Source organism: Callospermophilus lateralis, chromosome 8 (assembly GCF_048772815.1).
Source record: "Callospermophilus lateralis isolate mCalLat2 chromosome 8, mCalLat2.hap1, whole genome shotgun sequence".
Lineage (NCBI taxonomy): Eukaryota > Metazoa > Chordata > Mammalia > Rodentia > Sciuridae > Callospermophilus > Callospermophilus lateralis.
Genome location: NC_135312.1, coordinates 3,570,225 through 3,594,640, shown reverse-complemented (window position 1 = coordinate 3,594,640; position 24,416 = coordinate 3,570,225). Strand labels below are relative to the sequence as shown.

At 61.9% G+C, this 24,416-nt stretch overlaps 1 protein-coding gene across 13 annotated transcripts in view; it reads right to left on the bottom strand.

The window, feature by feature from the left end:
- The window catches only part of Ablim2 (actin binding LIM protein family member 2), a 136,719-nt gene that overhangs the window by 50,305 nt on the left and 61,998 nt on the right, over positions 1-24,416 (bottom strand). For 7 of the 13 annotated variants that reach the window (XM_076865303.2, XM_076865302.2, XM_076865307.2 and 4 more), the window contains exons 6-10: positions 22,223-22,316; positions 12,282-12,369; positions 9,894-9,952; positions 5,090-5,146; positions 3,625-3,702 (exon numbers count right to left, since the gene is read on the bottom strand). In XM_076865303.2, coding sequence (XP_076721418.2) covers positions 3,625-3,702; positions 5,090-5,146; positions 9,894-9,952; positions 12,282-12,369; positions 22,223-22,316 — 376 coding nt within the window. The remainder of the gene's footprint in view (positions 1-3,624; positions 3,703-5,089; positions 5,147-9,893; positions 9,953-12,281; positions 12,370-22,222; positions 22,317-24,416) is intronic. The other 6 variants (XM_076865305.2, XM_076865312.2, XM_076865306.2 and 3 more) reach the window with 1 other exon arrangement.

Here is a 24,416-nt window from a genome sequence, read left to right as displayed (position 1 = left end):
CGCCCACCGTGTGCTGTGGCCAGACCCCCCCCCACACGCCATCTCCAGAGCCAGCAGCACTGGCTGGCCTCCCGCAGCAAGCCCTCCCTGACAACAGGCAACCCAGGCGCTGCCAGGACTCCGGGCCTTCGGGCCAACCTGCTCTTTGCATGGCCCAGGGCGAGAAGGAAGCCTGAGGTCTGGACTCTGGCTGGTCCTTCTGGAGCCCAGGACAGGGCGGGAGACCCCAGGTCCAACCCCGAGCCGTCCACGTGCAGTCATGGTGGTCAGCCTGCCAGCATTTTCCAGGCGTTCCTCTGCCTTTGGGGGCAGTAGGGAGACCAGAGCCCAGGACTCGGGGTGTGGCCCTCCTGCCTGCTCAGCCTGGGCCCCTGCTCCCCGCTCACACCCGCCACCCTGACCCCTGCAGTTCCCCATCACTAGTCCATTGCTCTTGCTGACCCCTTCCCCTGCCTGGCCTCCCGCCTCTCAGGCTCCAGAGGGCCTCCTCAGGGTCCTCCCCATCTAGGAGCTGTTTTATTTTCTTCCTGTTGGGAAGGGACTGGTCTTCGTCTGTGACCCAGACAACACTAGAGGGTCCCCGGACCCCATTTAATCCCTCATTGAGCCCCTGCCCCTAACTCCAAGCTTGTCATGGCCAAGTGCTCAGGGCGCCCTGGACAAAATGAATCAAAGTCACTGCAGCATTTGCCAAAGTCGGCAGAGCTCTGTGGGTCTCGTCTCCTGTAGAGGGGACGCCCGCTGGGTTGGTGCCTCGCTGGACCGCAGTGGGCCTCAGCGGTCACGGCTCCAGTAAGATGCCTCAGACCTGAGTTTCTCCGGTCATTAAGAGGCCATGCCGCCCACACTCACCTCCCTCAGTTACCTGTCCTCTGGGCTTTCCCTGAGTAGCCACAGGGCCTGGGTCTGGGAGGCACCTGGCCCCAGGCTAGTCCCCTCTGTCCTCAGGCCTCCTGTCCCTGGCAGTGGGCCCAGGGCTGGCGGGCTGCTGGAGGTGGATGGCCCAGTGGCCGCCCGTCCACAAAGACAGACAGCCATGGGGTGGCCCTGTAGCCCCACGGCCTCCTGTGCCCAGGCTCCCAGGCTTGCTCCTTCCTGGGAAGGCCACTTGTGTAATAGAGGAGGCAGTGGACAGATCATCGTGAGAGTCCCCGTGCTGTGTGCAGGTCTGGCCCCGATGTGAAGGTAAATGAGGCCCCGCCTGCTGCCCCAAGTGCAGGTCTACAGGAGACAACAAGCACCCCAGGAATTCTGCCACGTGGACGTGATGGAGACCATCTCCGCCTGCCCGGGGCGAGCAGGGGAGACAGCGTTTGATGACCAGTATCCTGGCTGGCAGGAGCTGGCACTGGTGTCCTGTGCTGCAGCCTGAGTGGCCATGGAATGAGCTCACCCTCCTGGGGCCAGGCGTGTGTCCTGCACCCAGCCAGGGTGGGCACCCCCAGCAGGGATGGAAAGACAAGCCGGGCCCCACTCGGAGCCAAGAGGGCTTGTTCCAGCCGGCCATGTCCCAGGAAGGAGTTCGAGCACAGGGATTGCCCACTGCCTGATTTGGGAGACAGACTGGGGCGTTCTGGCCTGTGGGCCTCCTGGGCTCTGGGAGCTCCTGGGCAGTGGTGTCCTTGCTCAGATGCTGTGTGAAAGGCCAGGAACCTGTGAGTCTGCAGCTCTCTGAGCCACCCCTGGGTGCAGGCCAGGCGCCCACCTAGTCAGTGGGCTCTGAGGCTGAGAGAAGGCTGCGGGGCAGGGCATCCTGGGGCCTGGCTGCCCACTGTTCACGGCCGGTGCTTGCTCATGGTGTCAACCTAAGAGCTGGTAGTTTAGATTTGGGTGCTGGATACCATCGCATCTTTCACTGAAGCAGGCGCCCCTATCTGCCCAGCAGGAAGCTCCGCCGAGTTCAGACACAGTGTGGACACTCTGGCAGGGGAGTCCTCACCCACCAGAGTCCTGCACCTTTCCTTGGCCCCCATCCCACCTGAAGCCAAGTGCTCAGTGGACTGGAAGTCCCTGGAGGACACGGTCACAGCCTAGCCCCATCCCAGCTGGGTTCCCTGGGCCAGGGGGGTCTCGGAGCTTGGCCGTGCTAGTGACTACCTGGTGAGAGAAGAAAGGACGGCGATGGTGGTTTCAGCACGGAGCAGCGGAGTCCCTGGAGACAGCCCAGACATCGGATCAGGGAGCCTGGGTCTGAAGCCCATTTCTGTGTGGCCTTGAAAGCGGTGTTGGGACATTGGAGGCTACTGTCACCACTCGCTGCATGGTTATGTGGTCACTACATAACCTAAGCCCCTTGCAAGGGCCGTTATTTAAGCACACATTTAGTGAGCAGATACTATGCACCAGGCCCTTTGTGCCATCTGGGGAGCACCTTCCATGTGCCAGGCCCTGCGAGGCACTTTGCAAACATCGTCCAATGTACATCCTCAGTCCTGATGAGTAGCATTACTCATGACGATGACGGTGGCACTGAGGGCTGAATCCCTATGGTGCAGTCCCAGCTCCCAGGACTCTGAATGCCACTGTTTGGGGACAGGGCCTTACAGCGGTACTTAAGGTGGATGAGGTCTGTGCGGTGGCCCTAATCCAGTATGCCTGGTGTCCTTGTTAGCAGAGGCCGTCAGGACACAGAGAGGCACAGGGATGACCCTGTGAGGGGGAAGAAGGCACTGTCCACCAGCCCAGGAAAAAGGCCTCAGGAGGAACCAGGCTGCCTGCACTTTGGACTCCAGCCTCCAGAGCTGTGAGCTATTCCGCCTCCTCGTCCAAACACTCAGCCCCAGGTCCTTGTCATGGCAGCGGAGCAAGCTGGCGGAGACTCCTAACAATGCTAGCAGTGAGCAGTTCCTACGTCCTCCTTCTGGGCCAGAGCCTCCTGTGAAATACCTCAGTGAGCCCTGGACAGTGGGGCAGTCTCCGCATCCTACAGATGACCGTCAGAGGCTCAGAGAGGAGACTGTTTCACCTGAGATCACACAGCAGGTTTGATGACCTCACACTAAGTCTCAGAGGAGATGTCCCCAAAGGACCATGGTGTCATCACCCTTCGGGCCAGTGACAGGCCATAGTTACCCAAGGAAAAGAGTGTTCATTATTATCACCCTTAAGAATTACAGCAGGAGAAAATCTGTGTTCCACCACTGCAGAGAGGAAGGGTGGGGAGAATGCAGAGAAGAGCAAATCGGACCCTCCACGCTGCAGGGACCCCGGGGTCCTGGTCTGGCCGGCAGGGGCACTGCAGAAGTGACTGGTCCCATGTCACCTGCCATTCTGCATAAGGGCAGCATAAGGGGCTGGACTCCTTCCCCTGATAAGCCATCCCCCGTGTGGCACCTTGGGGCTCTCTGAGAGACAAGTTTTGCTGTGTGACAAGTGGTGTCAACCTCTCGCTCACAGGTTTCACTTTTGTCCCTCCCCACGTGCCGCCTGGCACATCCTGACGCCATCCATGGGGCTGGTTTACACCATTGTAGGTGACATCCCTCTGCCTTCTGGTCACCAGAGAGCTGGGGTATGATCCGGGGGACTGGACCCCAGGAGATCTGCATGAGTGAGTGCCCAGGAGAGGAGCCAGAACACGGCCTCCCCGCCACCCCGGGGCGACTGCACCCAGGCCCCACTTACGTAGATGACGCGGCTGGGAGACCCTGAGGTGCTGGAGGCGGGCACAGAGACGATGCTCTCCGAGGAAGTCCTGGTGTCCTGGGGAGAGAGCGGTGGAGGCTGAGCAGGGTCCCAGCTGGACTTGGGCGGCCACCACTCTGCAGCAGCGCTGCCCACCAGGCTTCTAGTTTCTGCCTCCTCTGGCCGGAGGGCCCTCACCAACACACGGGCTTGGACGAGCGATGGGAGGGCCACGGCCAGACAACACGGCAGGCCACACGGGGATAGGCAAAGCGGCCCACGGGCTGGAGGCTGGCAGCGCTCCGGGGCTGCCCCGCACAGAGCCTCCCCCGTGGAGAGGGTGAGCTGCGCCCTACCCTCTGCCCATGCCAGGGCGTCCTCTTTTACCCACTGTCCACTGTGCAGAGAGGTTGTCCCGCCTGGGCAGGGTCGGCGTGTGGCCTCTCAAGACGCCTCCTGATGTCCTGGCAGCCTCCACCATTGGCAGTGCTCTCTAGCTGACCCCGTACCCCTGGCCACCACCAGGGACAGCTGCTCCTAACCCTCAGTGTCTTGGGCTGGTCCTCCCCAAAGTCAGGGCCAAGCACCTTGACATCAAGCCCTCGGTGCCTGGGCTCCAACTGCTGGGTGCCTGAGACCTGCGCCGTCTCCTCTGGTGGCACCGGGCCCCTCCTCCCACCTGCTGCTGCCCGGGGCTGAAGGGCTTCCTGCTGTCTACTTCCTCCAGTGCCCCTCTGGCTGTAGCTGGCATCTGTCCCACCCCCGGGGCCTCCTCCTCACCCCACCCGGCAGGAACTCATCTCCCTCCAGGGCCTCCCCCTCGGAGCCAGGAGCCTGGGCTCCCTCTCCCTGCAGCTGGGTCCCGCGCTGAGGCTCCCAGGGGCCTGCTGCTCTTCCTGCCTCCTGGTACTAACGGGTCTGTTCCTGACCCTCCCTGATGGTCTGTCCAGTCCTGTGCCCATCTGCCTGCAGTGGGCACTGGCAGCCTGGGAGGTGCCCTGTGTTAGAGACTGAATTGGGTCCCCCAAGTCTCCATGTTGAGCTCTAGCCCCGACGGCCTCTGAGGGTGGCTGTGTGGAGACACGGTCTTTCAGAGGGACTTCAGATGAGGGTCACAGGGTAGCCCTCATCCAGTCTGCCTGGCACCCTCAGGAGAAGAGGAGATCACGACACAGATGCACACAGAGGGAGACACGTGAGGACACGGGGGTGCTGTCCACCACCCAGGAGAGAGGAGCCCGCCCTGCCCCGCCCCGCCCTGCCCTGACCTCAGATGCAGCCTCAGAGCTGCAGGACGGGGGCTCCGCGTGGCCCAGCGCCCAGCGCAGGGCCCTAATAGGGAGCCCTAGGAGTGCGCAGGGCGAGCCCCAGACCCCAGCACAGCTCCTGCACTCAGCATGACACCAGCAAGGACAGGTGGACACCAGGACCGGGCACAGCCACACACGGCAGCGCAGGCACAAACCTGCAGGGCACGGGGTGCGGTGCCTGGGCGGGCCTGGCTGCAGATAGGGCTCTGCATCTAGAGGGAGAGAGGAGGGCAGGCATGAGGCTCAGGCACAGTGCCCACCGCATCCCCTCGGCATGCTCCTCAGTCACCTGTGAGGACCATGCTGGGCCCTCCTGGAGCCCTGCCCTCTCCGGCTGCACACCAGAGACTCAGGGCCTGCCTGACCCTCAGACCACAGGCTTCTGGGTGGCAGCCTGGGGTCACCTTCCAGAGCTCAGGTGGCCCAAGACCTCGGCCACTCCAGCACCTCAAAAGACCCCTCTGCTGCTCGCAGGGAAGGCGGCCACACTTCCAGACCATAACTCAGGTTGCTCTTCCTGCTGCCCCTGTGGTGGGGCTGCGTCCTGTACTGGCCCCAAATGTCTGCATCAATTTCTTGCTTTGGAAACACCTTCGAGTCAGCTTCTCTACAGAACGGAGAACCCCCAGCAGAGGGCTTCCCACCTCTGAGGCTTAGCTCCTGTGAGTCATGAGTCATGAGCTGGACCTCACTGCTCCCTGCAGGCTGGGCTCAAGAGGAGGCCCCAACAGGAGCCCTTCCCTGACCACAGACTGGCACAAGGTAGGAGGCATCTCTGCCCCGCTCAGCAAGCCCTGCAGGACCAGGTGCAGACGTCACTCCGCCTGAGCATGGGTTGCGGCATGTGACCCCTCTCTGCACCCAGCTCCCTACTCTGCACAGTGGGCAGAGGGCAGCGGGCAGGTCCTGCCTCATGGTCAGCCAGGGCACTTAGGTGTGGAGTGAGGCTACTGTCCCTGGAGTGAGAAGACAGAGCCATTCTGATTTCCCCTCCCCACTCCAATCTGCCCTGCGGAACTTCACAGTGAGATTCAGCATCGTGCATTCTCCAGGGCCAAGTGACAGCGCCTCGTTCAGACCCAGAGAGGTGGACAGGCCTGGAGCTCGCCAGCTCCAAGACCTGGGAATGCAGCCGTCCCACGACTGTGACTGGAGAGTCTCAGTAAGGACACGCAGGAGTCTCGCTGACTCTGACCCCATGACCAGGCGGGGCCGAGGCGCAGGGCGAGCTCACTGTGGAAGAGGCTGCGTCTCGGCACCCGGGCTTCCTCCACGGCTCTTGCTGACCTGCCTTCTGGGGGACCTTCTTGCTCAAGCCCGTCTGCCTTGCTCAGTGGCCCCCAGTCTCTGACCACCTCCCAGGCTTCCACCCACAGTGAGCAACTCAGAGCCCACACCAGAGACACTGCTGGGGTTTCCAGAGGAGAAGAGGAGGTGCCACACGGTGGAGCCAGCCTGGCTGGCCAGGTCCTCCTCTGAAGTCACCAGCCCTGGCCAGAGCTGGAGCTGTCTAGGCGGAGCATCCCTGTGGCTCACACTGATGGGCCACTCAGCTCCAGCTTCTCCATGAGCTCAGGGACCCGGCCCTGCCATGGCCCCTCACCTTCCTTGGTCCCTGCATGGCTCCTGCTGCTCCGACTCAGGACCCAGCGCCCAGGACTGGCCGAGCATCGAGGCTCAGCCCCAGGAGGCCAGCTCTGTCTCCTGCCCAGCTGGGTTGGGCTCTTCTGTACCGCAGAGCAGCCGGTCTCACGTTGTCCCCACACTAGACATGGGGCCCCCAAGGACAGGGAGCCCATGCGTCTTAGCATTCCTGGGCTCCAGGCAACCAATTCCAAAACCCAGAGGATACTTGGGGCTATATGTTGACGATCACATGACCAAATGCCCAGGGAGACCCCGGGACAGGGTCATCAGGACCACACCTCCTGAAGTCTGCTGAGCACCCTGGGCAGAGCCCACATACATCTCCCCTCTTCTCAGGGGCCCCAGCCTCATGGTGGTGAGGGGCAGCCAGGCAGTCAGGTCCTTAAAGGATCCAAGCTCAGGCCTATTTCCTAGACAGGGTGGAGCCAGCTCCTCTGGGGGTCCTGGGGCCGTCCAAGACTGGTGGCAGGGGCACTGTTACAGAGATAGCTAAGTCACCCCCACCCCGACAGGCGAGGACTCCTCATCTGGATTCCTGGAAACACAGGAGCCACTCCACCTCAGTGGCAGACGTCGGGGGCCGTGATGTAGATGCCCTCCTCGGGCTGCGGCCCAGCCACCAGGGGAGGTGAGCTCTCCCGCCCCAGGCCAGGCAGCCACTGTGCCCAGGAGAACTGGCCCGTAGGGGACCTGAACTGAACCTGGCCCTAGCACCCCAGTAAGGGAAGCTCTGCTGGGTGCCCACTCGCCCCATAGCTGGCTGCAGGCAGCAGCCTCATCCACAAAATAACTGGCCAGAAGCTCTTCAGACAGGGCCAGGAAGCCGACCCACCTGCACAGGCCGGGAGGACAAGGACCCCTTGGGCAGCATCCATCCCTTCAGGGGGCCTCCCCCTGGCTGGCTGGGGCTCAGAGGTCAGCAGAGCTGCCCTTGATGCTGAGGCTGCTACTGCTGTCAGCCCTGACCTGCAGCCCGGGCCACTCTGCAGCTGCACAGGACACTCCACCCTGTCCTTGGGGGCTGGCTGTGGTTGGGGGAACCTCCCTTTCTAGCTGGGGTCATTCGTAGGAGACAGGATACCCCCCCACCCACATGTAGGAGCATGGCTGGGGTCTCCACCAGGTCCCTTCAGCTGGCCCTGGCAGGGGTCCCACACACAAGTGGTCAGCACCCTGTGGCCAGGTCAGGGATGCCCAGGAAGGCACGGGTGATTACTGATGAATGAGCCACTAAGAGGACGACGGGGTCTCTGTGGGTAGTGCCCACAGCCTCCAGGCTACGGAGGCCCAGCGGGGTCTGACACCACACCCCAGAAGCCCAGGATCGGGACCCATCCGCAGAGCTCCTCCCAGAGGACAGCTACCGAGGAGGGACCCGGGCCCCAGGGAGCTGCCCCACCTGCGCCTCCTCCCAAGGCCTCCGCCCACCCGTCCAACCTGATTCCTCACGGCCACTGCTGCTCTTGCTCTTGGTGGCCCACTGGACAGACCACAGGCTTCTCTCTGAGAGGCCTGTTCTGGACCCCGTCCCTGGTCCATGGTGTGCCCTGAACACCAGCTTCCTGCCCACAGGGATGGTTGCTAGTTCCTGTGTCCCAACCACGTGCTGCGGTGGGTCACAATGGTGCCGCCCCCTCAAGGTTCCCCTGCAAAAGGGCTCAGGAGTGATGGGTGGTGGACTGGACGAGGCCTCGGGACAGCCCTGACTGGCAGAAGCGGGGACCCAGGGAGACTGTGCTCCTGAGGCTGCACCAATACGTGGCCTGAGCTGTGGGCCACACGCCACTGGCCAGACAGGCTGGGCCCATGGGGCGCCTGGCTGGCCCTCCTCCCTGCCTATGGAGGCCTTTGCCCACTCTCTGGTTCCGTGCTTAGTCAGCAGGTCCTCGTTGGGGCTTGGACACATCCAGGACAGGGAAAGGGCCTACTCTGGGCCCAGGGGAATGGAGCGGGGGCTGGTGACGAGGATGTGGGGTCAGCAAAGTCTTTGGGGAGTGACTCCCAAGGTGGCCTTTCAAGCCCAAAGTAGGAGTTGGCTGGGTTGCAAGGGGCGGAGAGGACTCTCCACCAGGGGAAAGCATCTGCAAAGGTGCAGAAGCGGAAAGCGCAGGGTGCAGGAAGGGCCGTGGCATAGCGGCCTGGTTGGGGCGTGCGGAGCTCCTCCCCCTCTAGGCACCACCAGCCTCTGGGCAGTGCCTTGAACTGCCTGGCCCAGGCCTGCCTCGGGTCTTAACTGCTGACCCCACCCGCCCTCCTCTGGCCCAGGGGCTCCTGGTCCAGTGCTCAGCCTGAGCCGTTTGGTCTGGAGGCCTCCCAGGCAGCTGTCTAGAGGGCTCCCCTGTGGTCCTTGCTCATGACCTCCGTGGTTTCCCCAGTGCTGGGCCACACCAGCCCTTGTCTGCCCTCTGCAGGGTGCCCACCCTGCCCTCCCAGCTAGCTCAGCTCCAGCAGGGCGAGGTCCCACTTGCTCCGAGCTGCACCCCGTGCCTGGCGCACAGTAGGCACTGTACAGGTAAGAATCCGGTCCTGCCCAGAGAGACCCGAGGCTGTACCCTTGGTTTCTGAAGGTCATCTTTGCCCTACCCGATAGGAGCACCTTTGTTCATGGAGAGACTGACCGTGCCTGACTGGCTTAGGGTGGGGGGTGGCCACGTCAGAAAGACCAGCCACGTGACTGGGGTGTGGTGGGAGCCAGGGTCCCGTGACATCAGCTGACCTGGCACATGGGCCATGAATCAACCCATCACACCTGTGTCACAGCCCCAGGAAAGTCTTGGGGGGCCCAGCCTGGTGCAGGGGGGGAGGCGTCCTGACTTGGTGGGGAGAGGGTCAGTGGGGGCTCTGTGCCAGGAGCCCCCTGGACTCTGCTGGTGCATCTCCCTCTTTGGCTGGTTTCACTCCTGTCCTTCCCTGTACTGGGTGGTGACCAGGAGCAACCCAGCTCCTGGTGAGGGCTGGGAGCCCTTCCACTAAACCATCAGACTTGGGGGCAGCTCTACGTTTGCAGTTGGTGTCAGGGTTAAGGGTGACCTTGGGGACCCCCACTGTGCAGTCATCCCCAGACTTTCATGGATGAGTGAGGAGGTCAGCAGGGCCAGTGCAAAGACCCCTCGAGGCCCTTGCCAGACCTGCATGAGGGCTCTCCCGGGGAACCTGCTCCCCCCTCCCGCCCTTGGCCCCTCTTAGACCTGGCTGCCCACCCCGAGGCCTGGGGCACTGGCCAATGAGTCAGCAGGAACTGGCCAGCGCCCTCCCGACTGCACGGAGACCGTGCCCTGATGGGGGTGGCATCAGAGACGGGGACCCACCAACCTTGCTCTTGTCTTCAGTTCTGGCTGCCTGCCGACACGCCGGGTGCCAGATGGAGGAACCTGCGGCAAATTCCCAGGAGCAAGCGGTTAGAGGGGGGCCGCCTCCCGCAGGGACGTCTGCTCGCCACCCCCAAGTGGCCACCCTCTGCCCTGGTTGGTGCCGGGCCTCTGCCTTGGAGGCTCAGGGCCCAGTTTGGGTGGAGGCAGAAACAAGGAGCAGAGGTGCCACTGTGTGCTGAGCGCCCCCACGGGAGGCGCCAGCGGACGCGGGCCTTTGGCATGGCCTCGTGCTCAGAAGCAGGACCCAAGAAGGGCACGCGGGCACTCCTCAGCTGACCCAGTGGGCAGACCCTCGGGGGCACCAGGTCTGCTCCGCAGGCTCCAGCCCCGCCCCTCCCCATTCAGGCTTCGGGGCTCGCTGTGCCCTGGGTTCCTCACGGTGGCTCTGCCGGCACCACACCAGCAGCCACGCCATCCCCACAACAGGGTGGCCCAGCGCCCCACGTCCTGGCCCTCTGCTCTTGTCCAGGGCAACCCGACCTCCCCAAAACCAAGGCTGTGAGGACGTGCTGCTGCCACCTGGCAGCTCTCTGGGTGGACTCAGTACTGGGCAGAGGTGACAGTGAGCGGGACCTAGAGGACTACATACGCGAGGTCAGCCAGGCCCACAGGGTGGGACTGGACGTAGGGGCCCTCCTTCTAGAGCTGGACACTGGGTTCTCCTCTGGGGTCCTGGAGCCTCAGGCCAATCCATGCTCCCCCGTCCCTCCCAAGCACCCTCTGCTGGCTGCTGTGGTCCCGCCTCTCACCCACTGTCCCTGCAGCAGTGGCCATGTGCAGGTCACAAGGGCCTGACCCAGAGGAGGGGCTTACATAGCAGTGTGGGATGAGGGGACTCTACCCACCTCCTGCTACAGAGCTCCCCAGGGTGCGTGGAGGGCCCAGGGAGAGGATGTGCCTCCTGGGCGCCCTCAGCCTCCCTGGGGGGCTCCTAAAGGGGGGTGGGTCGCGGGCACACGGTGCGCATGTCTCCCGACCGTTTTTACACTTACAGAAGTACTTGATGCTCCTTACCAAAATTATTAGAAACTGAAAATGTCTAATTGCTGGCCAGCTTCCAGGACAGGGGCCTGCGGCAGCCCAGGGCTCAGAGCACGTGCAGTCTCCCAGGGATGGACCCAGGGCCTGTGCGTGCAGGCAAGCTCTGACCCACGCTGTACCCAGCCCGTCCCGCGGCTCCCGCCTAACCGTGGCCTGAACATGCCCCCATGAGGAAACGTCACCAGAGGTGCCATGGAGGCCGGTGACAGTCTGCAGTAAGGGCAGGTGGCCTTCTTCACACATTCTCCATGGGGCTGCCTTGCTCGACCATGGTGTGGGGCTTGGGGCCCTGCTCCCGAGTCAGCGTGTGGAGCCCTGGTCCCAGGTGAGGACCCGCTGGGGGGCTCGTGAGATCTGGGGGCAACTTTCCACTTTCCACCCCACAGGGGATGAAGGGGTGGCCGCCCTGAGGTCTCGCCAACATGGTGGGAGAGGTGGTGTCTAGGTCAGGTTTCAGCCCAGGCTCCTTGGTCACCAGCGAGTGCCAACCCCCTGACCCCCTGTTTACTGGGAGAGAGCTACTGAGGTGGCCTGGAGACCCTGGGGACAGCAGATCCACACGCCAGGGCTTCGATGACAGCATGATTCTCTGTCAAACTGAACCTTGATTTGCCATGCAGGGAGGCCAAACAGGACCACCAGGCACAGGGCCACCAGGCTTCTGCTGCAGGGTCCCATAGTTAGAGAGCAGAGCTCCAAAGCCACCAACCAGATCCAGTCTCCACTGTGCAGTGTGGGAGGCCCCGGGTGCCAGAGAGCCGACAGGCTCAGCCTCCCTGCAGGTCCCTCCGTGGAGGTCCCGTGCCAGCCAAGACCAGAGTCATGACAGTGTCCTTGTTCCCCAGAACTGGGTGGCTCTTGATGCCAGCTCGTGCCCCTGAGCTGCTGCCCAGCACCGCGGTGTTGGCACCAGTCCACCCCGTTGTCTGAGAGCAGCATTGACTGTGGGGGCCTCCTGCAGAGGAGCCCGGCTCTCCGGGGAGCACAGGACCCCTTTCAGGGCCCTGGGGCACAGACACAGGGAACAATAGGCAGTGCTGGGGACGAGGCTGTCCTGTGTGACATCACCCCATGGTCGCCTCAGAAAGGGAGGTCTGTCCGACACACAGCCTCCACGGGCACGCTTCAGTGGCCGAACGCTGGAGAGCAGCTACCGCCAGCTCCGCCTCCAGCCCTCGCCTGGGCCCTCCACCCATGGCCAGCCCAGCTGGCGCCCAGCCCGTGGCATAGGACCCCACCAAGGGTAGCCTCTGACCCTGGGGCCTGAACTGCATGTCTGAGTCATTACCTTGAAGATACATCTCCTCGCCTTCCGCAAACATCTGGCCGCACCTGACGCAGAGCGCGCACGAGGGGTGGTAGTGCTTCTGCCCGGCCTGCAGGAAAGCACACACAGGTTTCTGCTGCAGGACCCCTGCTGGGCCACGGCACTGGGTGGAGGAACTGCCCGCCCTGCACTGAGGTCCTCAGGGATCTGGACAAGCACCATGACCAGAGCCCCCGCACAGCCTCATCCAGCAGCTCCCCAGGCCACCGGGTCCTGCGTGGAGGCAGGGCACCCCTGGCCTGGGCTGTGGAGGGGTCGGGCTCAAGGGAGGCTGGGCCACTGATCCTCTGCCTCTCAGGACACAGAGGGGACAGGAGGGGCACAGGAGGGGCACGGGAGGTGGGTGAAGGAGGAGGGCAGGAGCGAGCAGGCAGCGCGCCCCCGGGAGGGCAGGGTGAGAGATGGTGAGCGGTGATGTTCTTCTCAAGGCTCTGATTCCTCAGCTTACTCAATTAGCAATTTCTATTTTTATAATTCCTAAAATCCAGTAAACCCGATTGTAAACGTCAATACTGAAACAACCTGAACAGATCACATGAGCGTAATGAGATCTGGCTTATTTCTGCATGAATCACACCCAAATATTGTGTTCACTGTTACTCGTGGTGACCATGTGCTGGCCTCAGGCGAGGCGGGCAAGCCGGTGGCTGAAGGTGGAGGGACGTCCCCAAGCTCCATTCTTACCTGAAATGGGAAGCGGTAGGTGCCCACCACCCAAATGTGAACCTATGATGTCTCTGTCCTGCGAGAGCGACTGAGGAGGGCACTTCCAGCCCCTCCCCTCCCTCCCTCCCTGACCCGGGCCTCTCCCCATGAACTGGAGAGGAACCCAGGTCATCCCCCCTGCGTGGGGCCCAGTGTGGCCAACCAGCGAGGCCCACTCAGGGCTTTGGGCAAAGGACCCTTTCCAGGCACCGTGAGGGCCCTGCCCTCGTCCTGCCGGCCGTCCATCCCCAGGCCTCTGCTCACACTGTCCTTCTTGCTCCCCCAGCTGCTGCCCGGAACATTCTCTCCTCATTCCCATGCCTCTTCCTCGAAAGCCCTCCCTGAAGGTGTCCCTGACTTGGTCCCTCCCACCTGGTTCACGCTGCTCGCCAGCACCCTACAGACGGTGAGCCTCCGGCAGGGCACCTGGCCTCTGGGATCACCAGTGGCCTGCTCTTCTGGTCAGAAGGCTCACCACAGAGCCTGGCCAGAGGGTGATCAGGAGGTCTCAGTGGCTCACACGGCTAGTGGTCAGAGGTGCCCACTTCCCAGGCACGAATGTGAGAGGGAAATGCTCTGCGTTTCAGAAGCAGAAGTCACTGCTGACGACTGGTGTCACCACTGATGTCACGGAGCTCAGATGGAAAGCCCCTCCTCCCTGCACAGTCTGTGACCTCTGACCTTCCTTGCATCCACCCCATCCAGGGGCCCCCATGGCTTTTGTCACAGAACTTCTGAGACAGCTGGACGAGGGGGGGGGTGCGTCCTCCAGGGCAGAGGCCTGCATGGCTGGACGCTTCTCAGCAGTAGGGGCCTATCGCGACAGCCGGTGAGGCCTGTGGAAGCAGGTCATGTTCTGGATTGTTCTAACCCTGCTGTGCCCGCGAGGTGCCTCATCAGCCCCTCTCCCCAGGAGACACTGCGCACTGGAGGGGCTCAAGCAAGGTCACCGACGGGCAGGTGGGAGGTGGGATCAGAGCCACCGCCCCTGAGCACACACACGCAAGCCGTGCCCACGGGCACTGGATCCCCAGACTGGAGGCCCTCAACCCCGGGGTGCGGGTCCGGCCTCAGAGCCAGACCGCCTCTCGCCTGGGCAGACATCATGGAGGCACACACGGAAGACAACACAGACGAGGACAGACCCTGTTCTGCCACCGCCAAAGCAAGGCCAAAACTGGTGCACATTGTCAGAGTCGGATGGGACTGCTTTGGGGGAAGGGAAGGACAGGGGCCCATGGACATCTAGGGCTTGTCATGTTCTCTGTCTGTGTCTGGCTCCTGGTGACATGGGTGTCTCCAGTTTTCAAACATTTATCAAGCTGCATGCTTCCCATTTGAGCGGGTTCTCCTCCGTGTGCAAATCACACACCGTGTGCGTCACAGTGGTTCAGAGAGCTCACGGGCCAAACCACTGGGCGAGCACAGGCCAGGCCACAGGAGCCCCGTCTGACAAGGTGTTCCCAGGCTTGACACCAGAAGCATGAGCCAAAAGAAAACCAAGTGAATTGGAATCCAACGAGATCCAAAACTCTTGTTCATTGGAGGGCATGAGCAGAACAGTGAAAAGACAAATTTTGGGATAAAATATTTGCAAATCATAACCTCATAAGGGCACAGTGTCCCGGATACTGAGTCACCGCCACTCAACAAGAAGACAACCCAACTGAGGAAGGCCCATCCCCAAACAGAGACTGAGATATCAACAGGCGCCTTGCCGGGTGCCCGGCATCACTGCCATTAGGAATGCAGGTCCAACACCGGGAGGCCGCAGGAGTGACCACAGGCAAGGACAGCTTGAGGGCGGCGAGGTGTGGGGAAAGCGCGCCATGGAGGGTGAGGTGGTGCAGCTAGCACAGCCGGCCCCGGGGGCCACCACACGGCCACCTGCAGCTTCATCACAGGGACCAGAAATCTCCTCCCTGGCCCTGAGGGAAAGTGAAGAGGAGGGAGACAGGAAGATGACACAGATGTCCACCGCAGCGTGACTCAGGTGGCGGGAGGGTCCAGCCCTGGAACACCCGTGGGGGGACTCGAGGCGTGCCCACCCATGGGAGATGGCGCAGTGGCAGGAGGGACGCAGTACTGACCCATGCTGCAGACGGATGGGCCGTGGGACCCCCGAGGGGGAGAAGCCTGCCACAGATGGCCACTTGCATGGGGTTCTGTCCCCGGGGGCAGAAAGCTGCCGTTCCCACAGTGTAGGCCAAGGTGAGGGCTGTCGGGTGCCCGTGTCACACAGAGCAGCCAGCAGCACAGGACCAGGCAGCCAGCACGCAGACCCCGTCTCCCCTCCTCTGAAGGAGGAGCTAGGGACTCCCTCCTCCTGGCACCGGGAGGACAGGCCAGCTGTGAGCCTGGCTCCCCGAGGCAGCCCCTCCTCCCTGCTCAGCCAAACACAGAACCTGACAAAGGCCCTTCCACGCCTTGCCCACCATGCCTCCTGCTGCCCCTGCATCCTCACAGGGGTCTCGCAGGCGTCCAGGTGGGGAGCTCCAGTGTCCGCCCACCATGTGCTGGCCCCAGGTTCAAGGCTTCAGATTCCTTTTTGAATTTCCAGAACTGAATTCAGACCTTGAAAGAGCCCATCGCCATGGTGCAGAGGGAGGGTGAGACTCACAGAGAAGAAAACCAAGATTCGCACACAGGTCACTCCACCTAAGAGCATTTGGTGGCAGGTGGCTCAAAACCCCCGAGGGCTCTTTGGTTGGTGCTGGGAGTTGAGCCCAGGGCTGCGTTACCCCGGCCACATCTCCAGCCTTTTAATTTCTTATTCAGAGACAAGGTCTCACTACGTTGTTTGGTTGCCAAGTTGCTGAGGATGGCCTTGAACTTCCATCTCCCTGCCTCGGCCTCCCAAGTCACAGGGACTACAGGCGAGTGCCACCGTGCCCAGCCCCACAGGGCTCTTCACCCTGAGACCCTGTGGGAGCAACTGTCCCAAAGAAGAGCCTGACTCCTGCCGTGTCCCACGAGCCCTGGGAGGGGCTGCACCCCTCCAGGACCCTCCGTCACCCTGTGAGCTTCCCCTTGCAGCCCCACCCCTATGACTCAGCTCGCCAGAGCATCGCCAGGACCATGCATGGCCATTGGCTGGACCCCTCCTCCACCATTCTCCCTGCCTCACTCCATCCAGGACAGAGGCTCTGGGAAGCTGGCCATGTCCATTCATCGTCTACTGAGCCACAGGCCAGGGCCATGCCCAGGAGAGATGTCCACTGAAGGTGCTTGGAACAGAGGATGCAGGGCCACAGGTCACTCGCACAAAGTCCCTAAGGACAAAGGGTGCTAATGAAGTGCCTTGGGAACAGCTGAGAAACCCAGGCCACGGGCAGTGTCCACACATGCCACCCCAAGGACTGCAGCCTGTGCCCTGACATCCCTCAAACACAGGGCCAGGGACACAGCTGTGAACGGTGTGTCATGGGCCTGGGGCCTTGCTGCACCACGGGTCAGGCATGAAGTGGCACCAGGAAGAAGGCCAGGAGGAGTGCTCGTGTGGGCTGTGTCCACTGCATGTGCTGTGTGCCTGTGCGTGCCATCTGTGCCTGCTGTGCATCTGTGTCTGTGTGTCCTTGTGTCTCTGTGTGTGTGTGTCTAGGTCTGCTGTCTGTGTGCCTGTGTATGTGTCAGTGTGTGTGTGTTGTGTCTGTGTCTGTGTGTCTCTGTGTGCATGTCTAGGTCTGCTGTCTGTGTGTCTGTGTGTTGTGTCTGTGTGTCTGTGTGACTGTGTGTTGTGTCTGTGTGTCTGTGTGTCTGTCTCTGTGTTGTGTCTGTGTGTTGTGTCTGTGTGTCTGTGTGTTGTGTCTGTGTGACTGTGTGTTGTGTCTGTGTGTCTGTGTGTCTGTCTCTGTGTTGTGTCTGTGTGTGTTATCTGTGTCTATGTGTTGTATCTGTGTGACCGTGTGTTGTGTCTGTGTGTCTGTGTGTCTATCTCTGTGTTGTGTCTGTGTATCTGTGTGTCTGTGTGTCTGTGTGTTGTGTCAGTGTGTGTGTTGTGTCTGTGTGTCTGAGTGACTGTGTGTTGTGTCTGTGTGTCTCTGTGTCTGTGTGTCTGAGTGACTGTGTGTTGTGTCTGTGTGTCTCTGTGTCTGTGTGTCTGAGTGACTGTGTGTTGTGTCTGTGTGTCTGTGTGTCTCTGTGTCTGTGTGTCTGTCTCTGTGTTGTGTCTGTGTGTCTGTCTCTATGTTGTGTCTGTGTGTCTCTGTGTCTGTGTGTCTGTCTCTGTGTTGTGTCTGTGTGTCTGTGTGTCTGTCTCTATGTTGTGTCTGTGTGTCTCTGTGTCTGTCTCTGTGTTGTATCTCTATGTCTGTGTGTCTCTGTGTCTGTCTCTATGTTGTGTCTGTGTGTCTGTGTGTCTCTGTGTCTGTGTGTCTCTGTGTCTGTGTGTGCAAAATTTGAAAGGATCCCTTCCAAGTGCTAAGCGGTCTGGGTGGTGGCATTTGCAGACGTGATTTGTTTCTGGGCTGACAAGCAGGTTCCCCTGAGCGTGTCTTTAGTTAGACGTCCACTGTAAGGTGGGCACGTGGGGAGCCGCCTCGCTGTCCTTGGGAAGCTCTCCGCGGATCGGAAGGACATAGCTTGTTTTCTGCCAATGATAAGTCACACCTGCTTAGGGACAGTGCCCCCAACAAGACAGGAGGAGGCCATCCATGAGCATCCTGGGGTCACGGAGGTATGATCCAGGACTGGAGAGAGTGGAAGTGGCCGCCTGACAGGGTGGGGCAGCCTGGGTGGCCCCTCTCTGCAGAGGCTACCCACCCTAAGGACCCAGCCCCCAGCCAGGGAGGGAGGAATGCTGAGTCCAGCCAGGGAGGGACGCTGAGTCCAGCCAGGGTCTGCAGGAAGGAACGGGGAGGCCAGATGAGGGAGGAAGAAGCCAGGAGGGCCCAGGGAGGGGGCGTTAATCAGGGGTCCCAGAAGGTCGGGCGCTGGGCGTCATCACCATGGAGACAGACTCAGGTACCCATGCTGCACCCGTAAGCAGGGGTGGGCGCGGCCCTCCAGGGTTAAGGGAGGGTGTCGTGAGGAAGAATCCACCCCCATCTGCTCCCTCCCCACCCATGGGGGGCACCCATCGGTGCTGAGCACAGAGAGGTGACCTGCCTGAAGGAGCCGGCCCCCCACAGCGCTGACTCCCCTCATTCCACACTCTGCCCTCACCCAGCCGCAGCCTGGGGTCGCCACAGGCTGTCTCGGCGACGCCACCAGCCAAGGCAGCTCTGCGGGGGCAACGCCAACCCTCCCGGAGCCACCCAGCTGCAGCCTCTTCCAGCACCAGGGCTGCCCCCTCCCACCTGTGCTCTCAGGCCAGGCCCCTGGGCTCCCTGCTGTCCACCCTAGTCAAAGGGAGGGGTGCAGATAGCAGCCCCTCCAGACCCCAGAAGACCCCAGTTGGAGCAGCCTCCTTCAGACGGAACCCAGAGATGCAGGACGAGGAGCCTCCATACTCAGGAGGAAGCGAGGATGCCGGGGGGGAGGGGACCACCAGATGCACATTTCACGGCCGGCTGCTGGCACTCGGCGCTCAGGATGGCACTGTGCCCACCACACACAGCCCAGCGAGGACTCCTGCTGCTGGGGGAGCCTGGATGCTCTCCTGCTCACTCCAAGGATAGGATGGCCAGGGGCACCCACAAGCCTCTTAGGTGGCACAGGGGGGTAACAAGTGTCCCCAGGGGCCTTGGGCCCAATGGAGCTGACCCATGAGCTCACCCCGCTGCCCAGCACGGCTCCTGTGAGGCCCCTCCACCCCTCCAGGTGCTGGCCTAGGCCTCCTACCTGCACGGTGTCCTGGCACCTCAGCCCAGTCCCATGGCCAGCCACAGCCCTCGTCCAGTGCGGAGCCCTCACCCCTCCCCCATCCTCCCAACTCTTATTTTGTTTCCAGATCTGTCACTTGCTCCTGCTGCTCTGCAAGAGCCCGCTGTCACCAGCTGGGTGCCAGCCCGGTGGCGGCTCCTTTCTGCGGAGCCCAGCTTGTCTCCGCCTGCAGCTCCCACCTCGCACCGCCGAGGAGGATGCTCGGAGCTCTGCAGAGCCTGCGGCTCCCCACGCCGCCCCGCAGCTCGCCGCCCAGCAGAGGCAAGAACAAAGCAGGTCCTCCCGGGGCCCCTCACCCTCCACTGCTGACAAGGAGGAGCCCAGGCCTGGCAGCACAGGGTCAGAAAACCCACAGGGCCCCACGGGACACCAGAGCCCAGATCCCACATGTGGCCCAGGAGTACTTCAGTCCACCCTGAGGGGCCGGCTGGTGGCCTGAGGTCAAGGTCCCTCCCCATCTGTCACCATAGAGCCCAAGGAGCTGGGCCACTGCACAGAAGATGCCCCGGCTCCTGACTGTAGCCGACTCAGGGACAGTGCTGCTGGGGGAGGTGGGGCAGGCAGGGGGGTTCACCAGGCCTGAACCTGTCTGGGGCAGGGCTGCTGCCCAGATGTCAGGGAGCTGGGCTCCTGCTGTTAGGCTCCTGGACCTGGAGCAACAAGCGAGCCCAGGGTGCACGAGGTGTCACAAGCTGGAGACAGGATTAAGTCCGTGCATGGGCAGAGGCCATGTGGTGGGGAGGTGGCCGGGCTCACTTCTAGCTCTGCCTCCTGCTCATAGGGGTCATGGCCTGGCACGCATGGGGGATTCCCACAACTGGCTGAGCTCCAGGGCCTCTGCATTTCAGAGGGTCAGCCAGGTGAGCCTGGAGATGCCCAGTGCCCAGGCCACTTCAGAGGAGGAAGGGGAAGGCCCGAGGTCCTCCAGAGAAGGGGAGTGACAAGGCTGGTACGGGAGGTCTCCAGGCAGCTGTGAAGGGAGGAAGGAACTGCAGGCCAGGCTGCCCAGCGGGGTGGGGCTTTCAATGGGAGACACTGAAGCCACCTGAAAGCCACAGGGGCCGGGAGCCTCAGGTGGGCAGGGGAGGAGGATGGGAGGGTAAGGCCCCTGGGAACTGGAAGGTGCAGGACCCGGCGCAGGAGGGGTCCTTGGGGGAGGAGACAGGACCAGCCAAGGCAGCTCTGCGGGGGCAGCTCTGTCCACATCTGGAGGGTAGGAATATTGGCTATGATTGCTGCCCAGGAAGACACTTCCGGAACCCAGGGCAGACGAAATGGCAGTCTCACCATAAGAAGCACTCCCAAGAGACAGCAGGGAGACCCCAAAACCCCAGCAGACCCAGTGTACGAAGGATGGTTGAAATGCTAGAACATCGCACAACTCAAAGTGATAAAGGACACTTGGTCCCCAGGAGTTGAAAGCCAGGCACTTTTGACGCAATTTGCAATTGCTTTCTAGAACTTTCCAGAAGTGCTCACAGGTTCAACCCAGCTTCTACATTTCTGTGAATTTCTCTGAAGGAAAATTGGAAATGCAAACAGAACCTTATAACAGAAAACGACTCCAGCTGCAGCGCTCTGTATTTGCAGTGGAACTGGAGGGCACCCCTGTCGACCACAGTCAGGAGCCTGGCAAGCCCTGGGGCAGCCGCTTGGCGGGTACGGTGCCGCGTGGTGTTAAAACACGTGCCCTGGGGCTGGGGATGTGGCTCAAGTGGTAGCGCGCTCGCCTGGCATGCGTGCAGCCCGGGTTCCATCCTCAGCACCACATAGAAACAAAGATGTTGTGTCCGCCGATAACTAAAAAATAAATATTAAAATTCTCTCTCTCTCTCTCTCTCTCTCTCTCTCTCTCTCTCTCTCTCTCTCTCTCCCTCTCTCCCTCTCTCTTAAAAAAAAAAAAAAAAAACATGTGCCCTGCGAGGGAGTCGTGAGCATTACACAGTGGGACAGGAGCCAGTCACGGAAGATCTGGAGGCCATCCGCATGGAACGTGGTCAACAGGGGAGCCAACAGGCACAGGCGGACTGGTGGTCACCGAGGGCTGGTGGCACAGGGAAGGACAGTTGAAGCCTATGGGGCTCTTTTAAAAGTGATGAGAGCGTCCAAAATGGGCCTGGCCACCCCTGAACATGCCTGTGCCGAGCTGGACACCCTGAGCCGCACACTTTAGGGAGCGTCACATCTCAACAAAGCTGCCTGAGGTCCAGAACACCAGACAAATGCTCCAGATCACGTTCTAGCCACACGGACATGCGGTAACGGGGACTCTGAGTTGGAAATCACCATGACATAATATTGCAGTGACGGCTTGATGTCAACCGAATCACGGAAAGAAAACAAGAGGAAGGGAACCAGAGACCTGGGCTGGGACCACGTTGTGGTGACATTTTCTGCGCTTCATGCTGTCCTTGGCTTTAGCAAACCTTCTCCTATGGAAGGGCGAATCCTAAATCCATCCTGAGTCCACTCAGCAGAGGGGGACCTCTGTGTGGTGGGCTGTTCCCAGGTGGGTGGCGCCCAGTGCCCCTGCGTGAGGTAGGGCTGGAGGAAGGAGCAGCCGGGGTGAAGGTAGCTGAAGTCCCTGGGCGGTCGCCGCCCATCCCCTGGAGCCCCGAGCCTGGCAGGAGCAGGGCACTGGTGGAGAGGCTGGGGAGGAAGGCGGCTCAGCTCTGCAGGGTGGGCTCCCGGTCACCTGCTCCCTGCAGACCCACGCCAGTTCCAGCTCATCCTCTGCCCTGCCCTCACTGAAACCCCAGGGCTGCCCCTGTGCTTCTTACGAGGGCTCCCACAGCCCCTGGCCTTGCCCAGCCCCTTCTTCTTCCCTGAGCTGGTCATTCCGGGGGCCACTGACCACCATGGGCTAGAGAGTCCACCCTCCTACCAGCATGCAGCACAGAGCCCAGGAGGGGCCGCAGGGTGTGCAGGGCTGGTGATTGGCTGGACGGGGAGTGGAAACCTGGGCCGTACATGTGCCTTTCACACCAGGAACGTGCCACCGCCCACCACCCAGATCAAATCACAGCCTGCCAGGCCTGGGAGCATCCCCTCCTGCAGTCACCATGTAGGCTGCTTGCCTGTGGCCACTCTGCCTCCTGTGGGGACATAGTCCTGCTGAAGGGAGGGGCACCACACCTGCCTTCAGGGCCAGTCTCGCTGCCCTCACCTGAGTCCCATGCTGGACAGGAAGGCTGGGCCAGGAGAGCTCAAGGCCTCCCAGTGGGCTCTGGGCCCTGGGAAGTGGCACCCACGAGGCTCCCCAGGAGGCCTGCGGCAGGTGGGAGTGGAGCTGGGTGTGGAGGTCGGGGCTCATAGAGAGCTGGGTGGGGTGGACGGGCCCCGAAGCCCAGCCCTGGCAGCGGGCCGCCGCTTACCTCCAGCACACGTCCCGTGATGTACTTCTCACAGGTGTCGCAGCGGATGCCGAACTTGGCGTGGTAGTCGGTCTCGCAGTAGGGCAGCCCATCCCTGCAGAGAGACGGCGGTCAGGGCGGGCGGGGCCCCAGGACCCCAGGATGCGACTACCTTCACAAGGGGCCTCTGTGGAAGTGGGGGACCCACCTCCTCCCACACCAAGCAGCAGTGCCTCCCTGGGAGCGTCCCCAGGAAGGTCCAGCTGGGTTCTAGCAGGGCATTCCTGTAAGATGACCATGAAGGCCACCCACTGCACAGAGCTCCCTTCCTGGGCAAGCTGTGAGGAAGTCCAGTGGTGTGTCCTCCCCTCTGTGCACCGGGGCTGTTGGTGGCACGGGAATTCAGTGTGGATGGAGTGGGACCATCGTTCTGGAGCTGCTCCCAGGGCCGCTTGTTCCAACTCTGCTTCTGCTTTAAGTGGGCTATAGGAGAAGGGCCAGTGGGCAGCCGAGCAGGACGGCCGTGCCGATGTGAGTCCTGAGCCATCTGTGGTCCACTCTGCCCACCGTGAGGCCCTCATCAGACACAAGCCTCACAGGCAGGGGAGGGACGGCTCAAGGTGGCACCGAGGTTTCCAGGTGGCCATGCTCAGCGTGGGAAGGTGCTGGGACGAGGTGGCAGAGGGACTTGGACTTAACACCATGCCCATCTGTGTGACCCTGGGCAAGTCACTTAGCCTCCTGAGCCTCAGCCTCCCCTCGGGTGAAGGGGAGAGATCATAGTAAGGAGCGCTTAAGAGGGCCTGGCCAGCGTCCAGCACTGGGCAGGTACTTGCCCAACAACGGCCAACCAGAGCTGTCCTCTCAGCCACAGGCTATAGCCCAGGAGGACTTGGGCATGAAGGTGACTGGGAAGAGGGGTACCTGCCACTCCAAGGTGGGCCCCCCTCCTGCACCACGTTGCTGTTCTTCTGAACTCAGCCCTGCACCCCCGTGACGAGGGCCGCCTCCCTCCACCCCCTGGCCCTCTGCCAGGCCCACGGTGCTCATGGGGGACATAGTCAGGGCTGTGTCCCTCTGTGTGGCCGTGGGTGGGCCACCTCTGGGGGAAGAGGGACGGCCCTTCCTTCCATCTGGGGAGAAGAGCCGGGTCCTCAGGATTCCTCTCCCGAGGCTGCCGACCTCGGGGCCCCCATCCGACCCCACAGTGGGTGTGTCTGAGCAAACTCTGCAGGTTCAAAGACGACGTCTCCATGGCGACCCACGCCTCCTCCCCTCAGTTCTGGGACACGCTGGAGGCTGCTAAGTAATGCCAGCGTGTGGGTGAGCCGGCAGCGCTGCACGGGGGTGGCAGCCTGCCCAGGGCTGGGCACCGTGGGCCACTGCACTCAAGGGGCCCTGTGCCTCCCGCTGGTCCACCTCGGGCCCTCCCACCCTTGCTGGGACAGAGGCCGGGCTCATGCTTGGCTCACCATCCCACCCGCCCTGGGTGGAGGCTCGGCTCCATGAGGGGGTTCTGCCTTAAGACGCTTGACCTGGTGGTCTCGGCAGTGTGTGCTGTTGTGAGAGACGAGACGGGCCCTGTCCCCCCAGCCGGTCCCCACGGTGACATCTCGGGATGGGGGCAAGGTCAAGCAGGATGTCGGCATGGCTGGCCCGTGGCCATTTGGATTCCGTGTACCTGCTCTCCTGTGTGTGTGTATGTGTGTGTGTGTGTGCGCGCGCACGCGCGCGTGTATGCTCACTTCATTCTATGTCTTGGGTCATGGGACTTTTCCACTGGTCATTCCACATGCCACTCCTGGCCCCCGAGAGCATGAAGAGCTACCACCGACTGGGAGGTGCGGGCAGAGGGCCCTGAGCCCAGGACGGGCCTGTCTGCCCTGGGAGGCACTGTCCTTCACGGGTTGCCCCCACGCTGTCTTGCCTACACTGTGGGGGGCCGCCCGCTTCAGTTTCCTGGTCCCCAAGTAAAATCGCACCCTGGCCCGGAGGTCTTACTAATGAGCACACTGCAGTCACACAGCCACGAAATGTTCACAGCAGCTCCATTCACTACAGCCAGACTATGGAACCCAGCTGGGGGCCTCCAAGATGAAAGGCAAAGACCATGTGGCACATAGACACGGAATATTACTCAACCTTAAAGAAGAATGAGGTGAGGGCATGGGCAGGTAAACGGTTGGAACTGGAGACTGTCATGCCCATCCCCAAA